This window comes from Parasteatoda tepidariorum, chromosome X2, assembly GCF_043381705.1.
Source record: "Parasteatoda tepidariorum isolate YZ-2023 chromosome X2, CAS_Ptep_4.0, whole genome shotgun sequence".
Classification (NCBI taxonomy): Eukaryota; Metazoa; Arthropoda; class Arachnida; order Araneae; family Theridiidae; genus Parasteatoda; species Parasteatoda tepidariorum.
The window spans coordinates 56,577,195-56,588,249 of record NC_092215.1 but is presented as its reverse complement, the minus strand read 5'-3'; the positions used below and the strand labels follow the sequence as shown (position 1 = coordinate 56,588,249).

General features: G+C 29.3%; 1 protein-coding gene across 2 annotated transcripts in view; it reads left to right on the top strand.

Annotated features, from left to right (window-relative positions):
- The window catches only part of LOC107453355 (uncharacterized), a 42,226-nt gene extending 36,319 nt beyond the window's left edge, over nucleotides 1-5,907 (top strand). For both annotated transcript variants that reach the window (XM_016070147.3, XM_016070146.3), the window contains exon 3: nucleotides 5,605-5,907. In XM_016070147.3, coding sequence (XP_015925633.2) covers nucleotides 5,605-5,643 — 39 coding nt within the window. In that variant the 3' untranslated portion in view covers nucleotides 5,644-5,907. The remainder of the gene's footprint in view (nucleotides 1-5,604) is intronic.
- Nucleotides 5,908-11,055: the final 5,148 nt, after the last annotated feature.

The window sequence follows — 11,055 nt, the reverse complement described above, 5'->3', positions numbered from 1 at the left end:
GGCATGTCCCAAACAATATTTCCAATAATAACTAGCTTCAAAACTTCCCATACATTTTTCAAAATCTATTTTTTTTATCTTATCCTATGTAAGCATTTCTAGAATATACACAGAGGGTATTGTTTACTAAAACTTCGCTTAAAATAAATTTTTATGTCAATAATTTGTTTGTCCCATGAAAATCTGTCATTTTCCTGGCTACTTTTATTTAGTGGTTTATAACCAAAATAGATAGTGCTAGGAATCAATATCTTATGTTAATAGATTGATTAGATACCCTCCTATCTGAACATGTCTTGTTGCATGAATAAAGAACCAATTTTCTGGCTCAAAATCTATTTCAAAAAATTTTTCAAGGTGAGTAGGTTTTTATGCTGTCATTTTCCTGGCTTCTTGAAATCATTAATAACAAAAACAACATAGATTCATCTGAGTTATTTTAAGAAATACTGTTGTTTTCTGCAGAATATAAACGTCTTCGGCCAAAATATTAAATTAAAGTAAAGTTATATGCTATAAAATGGCGAAGTTGTCATTATCCTGGCTGTCAATTTCCTGGCTTATGAATGCCTGGACATTGAAGTGTTACCAGAAGTTCTTTTTAACTGCTAATACTGTAAAGAGGGAAAGCAAATATTAACCTAATACCAAGTTTATGTATGATTGTAATATGCTTGGATGTAATCAAAGTTACTTATTTATTTAATGATTGATTATTATACACAACTTTATTCTGTATATATCAGCAACAAAAAAATTTTTGCTTCTTTCTACAGTGGATCAAAAAGAATTAATTAAAGCAATTTATGGTCCATCTAACATAAAGGCTTAAGTTGAGTTACTTACTATTAACTTAAAATGACTGCTTTGAACTTCTAAGGTAATAATGTCATTCTCCTGGCATTCAAGATTTGGTGAATTTCCATTTTATTTTTTTTCTCGAGCAAATGTGCTGTCTATAAGATATTAATAAGTGTAGCTAAAGAAGTATACAAAAAAAAATTTAGGTTGTTTTGAAGAAAAAAAGTTAGGTTGTTTGGTCCGAATTGTCATGTTTCGTGAGAATCACCCATATATGTATGTATTCGATGGATCTTAGCGGAGTCGAAATCCGACCTTTACGGACCGGAGTCTAATTCTCTAATCACTGGGCCATCCCGACCCATTGCAATCCTTTATTCGTTTAATTGGTGGTAAATCTTTTCTGAATTCCATTTCTTAAAATATATGCCAGCCGGAAAATCGAATTTTCACGAGCTAAGTACCAATCTAAGTTCTATGGGGTGACCTCAAATATATTAACTAATTAGTGAAAATGATATCGTGTTTTCTCTGAATGAACATTTCTATTTTTTAACGTATATGTATTTTAAATCATCAAAATATTGGGAGGGCGTAGCCACAATCTAGAAAATATGGTCGAAATAGTTAAGGCAGGAGAACGGTAAAAATTTTTACTCCTTAATATTAATTTCGGTTTTTGCACATTTCGTGAAATATTGGAAAACTTTTAAGAGAATAGAATAATTTTTTTACATAATTCTAAAATACGTTTCTTTTAAGATAATGTCATGTTAAAATAGCTTTTAATAATTATTTATATTTTTTTATAATTTTTTATTATTTTCTTTAATAGTAGTCGAAAATTTTTTAAATTGAAAAGTATGCAAATTTTACACCATATTAATGAAATTTTAAAAGACAAACACAAAATTTGAACGAAATTGGTCAAATAGTTTTAAAAATGTGGATTTTTCGAAATTTCAGAAAGTATTTGGTCGTTATCATTCAAATTTTATCATTTTTTTGTCATTTGAAATTACATAGTTTAAAATGGTGTTAAATTTGTACAGGGTAAACTAACCAGTGAAGGAACACTTAAGCTTCGCTTGCCTTTTAAAAAATCATACTAATTTCAAAATTCGTCAGTTTAGTTAAATGACATCGTCAACATATTTGTTACTAAATGCAAATTATGCAAAAAAAAATTTTAGAGAACTTACATAATATTGTTTTAAAGTTTTGGAGATTCAAATAACAAGTAGTAAGAAGACCAAGTGAAGGAACAGCTCTTACCAGTGAATGCACACCCAGTAAAGGAACACTTAATTTTGGTTATTTTTTAATGCTCTTTATGNATAATTTAAAATATTATTACAAGCCTATTCTTAAAATTATAACATATAAATACTTGGAAAATGTTAACTTTTGCTTGTAATCATGAATTGAAAATTATAGTGTCAACATATTAACGCATACTGTTCATTCACTGGGGAATCTATGCCCAGTAAAGGAACGTGCCTGTTTGTTCCCTCACTGGTTAGAAGCTGTTTTTCGCATTTTTAACATACTTTTGATGCGGAACATCACTAAAGGTACAAAAAAATTAAAGTTTATCTTTTATTTTCATCAACTTAGAAAGAAAAACAGTAAAGGAACACTTGTTCCTTCGCTGGTTTTTCATCGTTTGGTGATCCAGTGAATAAACACCCCCTTATCTCAGTACTTGCTTTAAAAAAAGTCATGCTTTAAAAAAATGAAACGTAACTTCAATAACTATATTTTGAATTCTCCTTTTCGCAGTGAGAAAAATAAAACTATTACACGCAATTAATTCCACTTCAAACATATAAGTACAAACACTCACCTTATAATTTTTTCAACGAAACAAGGTGTTGCAGAGATAATAACAAATTCAAAAATTTTTCCAGAGAAGACTATTTAGCCAGGTAATCCAAAACATCGCTAGATGACTTCCTATTGTTCGGCAGTAAGCTATTGTTACCAATCAATCTAAAGAAAAACTTTCAAACTCTTATTTTTAATCAATACATATGAAATGCTCCTTCACTGGGTAGTGTTCCTTCACTGGTTGGTTTACCCTACCTTACATTTCAAAAAATTTTTGATAATTATTAAATTTGCACCTCGGAAGTAAAGGGCACCATATCACAAAAATATAGTTGATTTTAGTATCTTTTACCCCTAGGGTTACCCCTCAGACATTTATTTTTTTAACATTTTAAACTGTAGTCGAACTTTTAAAAAATTGTAAGAAAAATTCGTAAAACGTTTTGCTAAACAAAACAAAAAATAAATAAAAATTACTATTAATTTGAATTGATTTGGATTTCTGAGATGAAAAGTACAACATTAAAAAATAATTAGAGTAACTATCTTAAACATTGGTTACAGTAAAGATTATCATGATTAAATAGAGATATATAAAACTCTAAACTGGAAAATGAAAATTGAAGAATATTATAGTAGTTTCCAGTTTAGCGTTTTTCTCATCTTTATTCCGGTTCAACTTATATGGTTTTAAAAACCGAAATTGTTGTGTTTAAAGAGGAAAATAAAATTATTCAATTTGATTGAAAGAACTCATATTTTGAAGAAATGATAATTTATAATAATGGTGGTCGGAATTATTTTCATGCATATTTTATTTAATATATTTACCTTTTTATTATTTATAAGAAAAGAAACAGACAAGATGAAATAGTTTTCTTGAATCATTTGGTAGATTTTTAAAACTATGAATTTACAAAAGGAAACAAAAAAGTAAACACATAGAATTCTCATTTTCTACCTCGTTTATCACTATTTATAGTTTCAGTATTAAATTTTTAAAAATTAATATTTTTAACTTAGAAAAATATTTGTGAAAAATACCAAATTCTGAAAATGTTAATTAGCACAAAATAATTACTTTAAAAATCCCACATTATTTTGATAAAAACAAAATAAATAAAACTACATAAAGTACACTTAACACTCTCATACAATAAGTTAAGTTTAACAAATTATCAAATTCTTAAAAATATTTATATTATTGAGCATAATAAAATCATATGGATTTTATACATGAAACTTTTGCATATAAAATATTTCTTGGTTCTTTTAATTAATTAAAATGTAAGTTTGTGTATTTTTTGTATTAGGATATTAATTATCAAAATTTTTATATAAATTTGTTTATTAAATTATCTGTAATTTTTTTATAAAATTAAACGTGACATTCAGTTTATAAATGAAAACAAAGTTATTGAGAAATCATAAGAATTTATAGTTTTGATTTATAGTTTTAAAAATTTTAAAAGTTCCATTAATTTCATAAATATAAAATAAGAGCGTTAAAAATAGATTCATGCTCAAACAATGAACGGTGAAATCATGAACTGTACTGTATAAATAAATTTCATTTATAAAATATAAAACAATTCAAAAAATTCATAAACATACAGTTATAAATGTATTACGTAATTAAATACAAACATTTGCTTACCTTCCAAGAAATGGATTTATTTAATGAGTTCTCGTAATCCAAAGATAAACTTTATTAAGAACTGGAGTTTTCGATGGTATAATTCATTTAGAAAATGATAAAATGTAATATAAATAAATAAAAATTGTTTCAAGTAAATTGTCAAACTAATAATTAATTTTAACAACTAATAATTTAAGTTAAAAAAACTAATTAAGCAAAGTAAAAGTAAACAGAATATTTATATTTGTCAAAATTTTGAACTGGACATAGCTAAATTAAATTATGGTGAAATAGAACTATGAGAACTTTGTAAGAGAGGATTTAGAATATCCGAGAAAGTCTCTTGGCAAAATCACCAAGAAATAGAAAATATCAACAAGAGTTTCCCCCTACTTAAATCCCTAAAAGCTTAATACATCTGTTTTCCTAGAAATTCTAGAAAACTGCCTGTTATGGACAATTTATGAGTCAACAAAGAGATGGTTTTGTCGATATCTCACATTTTTAAAAGATGGCAAAGGAGTCCAGGGCCATAAATACGATAAAGACAATTTCAAAATGCAAAGGATAATTTCCCATAGCGTAAACTGCTATTTTTGAGGTATCAAATGACTCCGTGGGTGGCTTAACTCCATGGAGAAAAAGGATTGGGTGCAAAGAGCATTTTATTACTTATTTAAGGAATCTTGCAGTTCTCTATACACTTGTTTTAATTTTTTTATGGAGTGCATTTTTTATGTATTTTATTTTTAATTAATTTTCTTTTAATATTATAATAAGTTGCACTATGTAAAAAAAGGGGAGGAGAGAAGAGGAGGAAAAAAAAAGAGTAAAAGACATAAACAAAACAGAAATATTTCCTCAAAATAATGGACCCCATTATTCCCAATTATTGGGAGTCCAGACCCCCCTGGTTGCGACGCCCGTGCATGCTATCTACCGATAATCGCACAAATTTTTCGAACGATCTAGTATTATTTTGGTGTTATTTAAAGAGATACATTGAAAGCTGTTCTTCAAAGTTTTTTTTATTTATTTATTNTTTTTTTTTTTTTTTTTTTTTTTTTTTTTTTTTTTTTTTTTTTTTTTTTTTTTTTTTTTTGCGCTTTCTAACGAATATCATACTAATTTAGTAACTGTTATGAGTTCTGAAATTAGTCTATTAGCTCGTTTTAAAGTCCATGAGATTCTTTGCTATAAGGTACTATGACTTTACTTTCCTTGCTAAAAATGTTTCGAAAAAGCACTCTGAAGTATCGATCATTTAAGAGTAAATATAATTTCGAATAATTTTCTTATTATAATATTAACTGTGGTTTTCCTTTCTTCCTCAGGCGAACTACGTTCTTCTCCGGAAATGGATGATTTGGTGATCTTCTGCAAGAAATGTCTTGAAAACCTACGAGAAGCAAAAAGTGTGGCAGAATATATGGAAAACAACAGATTGGATGATGAAAACAAACTCCAAAAATGAACTTATTTTCCCCAAAAAGGCTTTGAAATAAACATTATTTATTGAACAGATCAGTGATTTTAGTATGAATTCAATGCTACGTTCAAGACCAAAAATTATTCACCAATTGAAGGCTAAGAAATCAATTTTCTGGAATCTATTTAATTAAAAGTAGTCAGATAAATTAAATTGTCAATTATATTTATATTGACCGCCTTTACAATGCACAGTAGAACAAAAAATAAAAGAGAGAGAAACGGACCACCCTGAATACCTTTTGATCTAATAATCGGCTCTTCACTTACTAGGACTCAATCCTAATGGCTGTAGGGGGTAACCTCAAATAGGCTAATTAATATGTTCAGACAATATTTTAAGCTACGAAATGAGACACAAAAACGCACTTTCTCTGAACAAAGATACTTTTTTTAAGCGGATTCGGATATCTGACCACCAAAACATAGGAGCAATCTGTGAAATTTGGTCAGGAGAGAGCTCCAAAGTTTGGACCTCTTAATGTTAATTTTACCTTCTGCATATTTCATTATGTCTAGAGAACTTTTCAAGCGAATTTACAAATTTTTGCACACAATATAAAATCCATTTATCCAAAGATAATTCCATACAAAAAATAACTTTTAGTAAATATTTATTCTTTTTTATTATTTTATTTCATAATGGTTATTTCATAATGGTCACTCATAATGGTTTGACTTGTAAGGTCTACAATTTTTTGCATCATTTTAAAGAACATAATTTTACATCGTAAAATACAAAATTTGAGCAAAATCGGTTGAATAGTTCCTGAGAAACTGAATTATAAAAAGTCAGATACTTAAAATTCGATTTCTCAGGAACTATTAGAACGATTTTTCTCCAATTTTGTCTTTTGCCTTGTAAAATTAAGTTTTTTAAAATGATACAAAAATTTATTTACCTCACATTTCACAATTTTTTCGACCAGTATTCAATAATATAATAAAAAATAATAAATATTTACTAGAAGTTATTTTTTGCATGAAATTATCTTTGGATAAACGAATTTTATAATTGTGTGCAAAAATTTTCCAATTTGCTTAAAAAGTTCTCGAGATATAGCGAAATACGCAAAAAGTAAAAATAACACTAAGAGGTTCAAACTTTGAAGCGCTCTCCTGACCAAACTATTGGGACCATATTTTGGGGGTCAGAAATCCGTCTAAAAAAAGGTACGTTTGTTGAGAGAAATTACGTTTTCATAACTTAAAATATCATCTGCACTTATAAATTAGCATATTTGAGGTCACCCCCTCGAGACATTAAGATTAAAACCTGGAACGTGAAGACATTAGATCAAAAGTCATTCTTAGTGGTACGTTTTTTTGCGCTCTGTACAATAAGAAAAAAAATACGTAATATACATCCTTTATAATTTTTGATAAAGGGATCGAATCTTTAAGCCCTAGGACTTATGGGTTTAAATGAATGACATCAAATAAGCAAATTAAATTGAGCAGACGATAATTTAAGTTACGAAATTCACTTTCAAGAACGTACTTTCTCTGATTAAACATACTTTCTTTTCGATGGATGTGGATTCCTTACCATTAATATAAGGGGGGTATCAGCAATCTGAGAAATAATGCCCAATGAAATAGTCAGGAGATTTACTTTCTGCGAATTTCTCCTCTCAAGAATGTTCTTAGTGAATCGAAAAAATTTTCAGACAATTATATAATTCGCTTATTCAGATACTTTCATGCAAAGAAAAAATAATAATTTTGAGCAATTATTTATTATGAATTTACTTAATAATAGTCAAAAAAAGATTTTGAATAGTAAGAATTTTATAAAGATGTTGTACAATTGAAAATCAATTTTTCAGGAACTATTCGACAAATTTCTTACCTGACCTATTGTTTTTAGATTATTTATAACCATTCTTCGCCAAGTTTTTTAATCCTTCCTCTTTTTTTTTATTCCCTTGAGGGCTCCAATCGAAAACTTGTTTTAGATTAAACACCTCAGGTTTATGGAGAACATAACAATTCCAATCCATTTTCACTATTACAGCAATAAATTTGCCTAATTGACGGAAGATTAGCGAATTGCTATTGCTCTCCCTAGAGCGTTCCCGACTTGCTGTATAGAATTGTGGTCTTGACAGGTGAATTCATCCGGGGAATTTTTACACTTTCTCGAAAATCGTCAAGCAGATGAGCTCAAGCGTCCATAAAAATGAAATCAATCGGAGACCACTGAAAAAGCTGTCTCCCAGACTTCAGTCAAAGTAGTACCATTTTTAAAGAAATAGAGAGCAATCAGCTATTTAAAAAAACAACTGGACCATGAACTTTTCGTTAACATGAATGATTTTTTGGACATTAGAGAGTTAGTAACGGTTCCCTAGTTCACTGAATCGTATGAAACAAGAATCCGCTATATATCTTCAATGTTTGAGAAATCATCTGTTATGACAACAGAGGTTTGGGAAATCATCATGTTCTATGACCGCACCTTCTCTGCATATTTGAAAGAATCCCTATGGCTGACGTTATGTGCTGAAACGATGTTTTGGATTCTCATGTTTCCTTTCCAGGGACAAAGTTGGCCCTGAATCCAATTTAATGAGTGACAACAAGCAGCCATTCAGCTCTCCAAACCACAGCATAAAAGAGCATCTCTGGAGACCTCTCTCCTGTAACATTCCAGGACATCACTGAAAGAGTTATCTTACATTTCATGATATTTCCATTATCCCTCAGTAAAATTTCATCATACAGTGAACCAGTGGCGTATGCAGAATTTTTTCAAGGGGGGTGTTCATAATTTTCTGAAACCACTAAAAGAAATTCGAGTATGTAATAAAGCACTATTATTTCCCTAATTTAGACAGTTAGACAATTTTTACTTTTTATTTAGACAGCATTGTTTAGTTAAATTTTTTAAGTTTAAGAACATAATGAAATATCTTCTCGCATGTAATATCTTCAGAAAAATGTCCTATGTCATATGGGTGGGAAGTAGCACTTTGAGGGCCACTTTCTCATTCATCAGATTTTGCTATGCTAGAAACGTTTTCTTCAACGGAAGTATGACATTTCTGTTCAACAGAAAAACTTTCATTGGTTCTAGATGCTGTCACCTAACTAATTTCAGGTCGTGATTTTTTATCAAAATAATTCAAAATTGTTACATTCTTGCGAACCAGCCCGTAACAGTATCACGTGAATTTGGTTTCAAAAGTGTATAGTAAATGTTATAGTAAATGTTTTATAGTAAATGTTTTTTCAGTATTCTGAGAAATACCGTGAAAAATAAAAGTAGGCATAAGGCAAATAAAAATATATAGTCTTAAAAAATAATAGCGCGCATAACTTCTACTAAAATTTTTATTTTTGCCATTTTGTCTGAGCTCAAGGGGGGAGTTTAAACCCCTCCCTTGCGTACGCCCCTGCAGTGAACTGTTCGAAAGACACAGTTCCATGCAGATCACCGAAGTCAAGCATCACTGGCAATGACAGTGAGCGCTTTGTTCAGCCTACGAATGGACCGAGGGTATGCAGTATCAATCCTCGTTCAGAGCTACTACAACAAAGTTAGACTTCGCTCACTACCAACGTGTGATGAAATTGTGATGGTTTATCCACAGGGATGTTTCCCAGACAGTCACCAATAGCCCATTGTCCAGCTGTAGTACGACGTAAAAAAAACTACTACTCATCTAGTCATCTTTTCATTTTGTTGAGTAGTGAAGTTAAGTGTTAACCAAGCTAACAACCACAACCAGAATATTTGCCTCAACTTCGTCCAAAATCTAATCAAATACCGGTTTTGAAGCATACTTGAAGCGTGGTAGGAAAAAGACCATAATACTTTTCGGTTTATGATACTAAGTTAAAGTCATATACTTTTTGTCTATAGTGTTATTTTTGAAGTAAAAAAGTGTATATATATGTATGTAACTTATCGTTCCATATTAACATGTACATTCAGACAAAAAATAAACTTAATTAAAAGTACAATTTTGGAAAAAATCTGCAGCTTTCGGAACAAAACTAATTTCAGATTTGATAACACACCCAAATTAGGTAAGATCAAGAACTGATATAAAAAAATTTGTTCATTAAATATAAATTCAAATTTTTAAAAACCATATTGTGAGAAACCAAATTTATGATCATTAAATATAAATACATTCACATTTTTGAAAATCACATTGTAAGAAACCAAAGTTATGCATTATAAATATTAATTCATTCACGAGTGTTTTAAATACTGTTTTCAGACATAATAGTACCAGAATTTCATTTTTCCCCTAAAAAAATTCAGTAACATCGACCCAATTTAATTCATTTCAATAATAGCTCTATAATATATTAACTTACTTTCAAATTAAGCAGATATTTTCTCCTAATAGCCTACCATTTGAAGATTGAAAATTGCTCTAATTCCAATCAAAATGCTTGTTATTAAATTATTAACATAATGGAGTGCATGAAAGTTATGCTACCACATTTTACCTCAAAGTACTAATTACGTATAAATGAAGGATTAAATCTTTACCTCTTAATTACCACTTTTATAAATATTTTTTAAAAAAACGCGGAAGAAAATTTATTTTTATCCATGAGAATTACAGCATTCCTTGCTACCATAATGCATCAGCGAGAGAGGAAGATACAAATATTTGTGCCCCTGCGCGGCAAAATTATACACTCAATATATACATAATAATTGTAACAAAAGCACTATGTCAGTGTCTTTTTAAATATGGACATAGCTCCAAAAGCATGTTTACGTTTACGAAAATGGACATAGCTCAAAATGCATGTTAACAAAAAATGGACAAAATTTAAAATGCATGTTTATGAAAACAGACAGCTCATAACGCAACTTTAAGAAAACAGACACAGCATGCAATGCATGTTTAAGAAAATAGACATTGCATTTGATACCATTTTTCAAACCTTTTTATGAGTATTGTTCCTTCTTTAAAGAATGAACTAATAAATTCAAATGAATCCGTAATGTGTTATTCCATTCGCGTAATTCACTTGGTACAATTTATTAAATTCGTCTTTTTTTTAAAAAAAAAGATTTTAAAAGCCAACAAGTTGTTTTTACTAAGTTGCCACAGGTGTTATAAATTTGAAATAGTGGTAGTAAATTTATGTTGTTGAAATTTTAGAGTTCTGAATATGAAGACATCTCACTGAAAGTTACACCTGCAATATATCTTGCCACCCCAACCCTGATGCCCACTGCTTAGTCCCTAATCATTATGCTCAAAATTCCTTGATTAGTTGTTAAATTTGGGTTGAAAACCGAAAAAGTGCACTTTCTGCTGCGT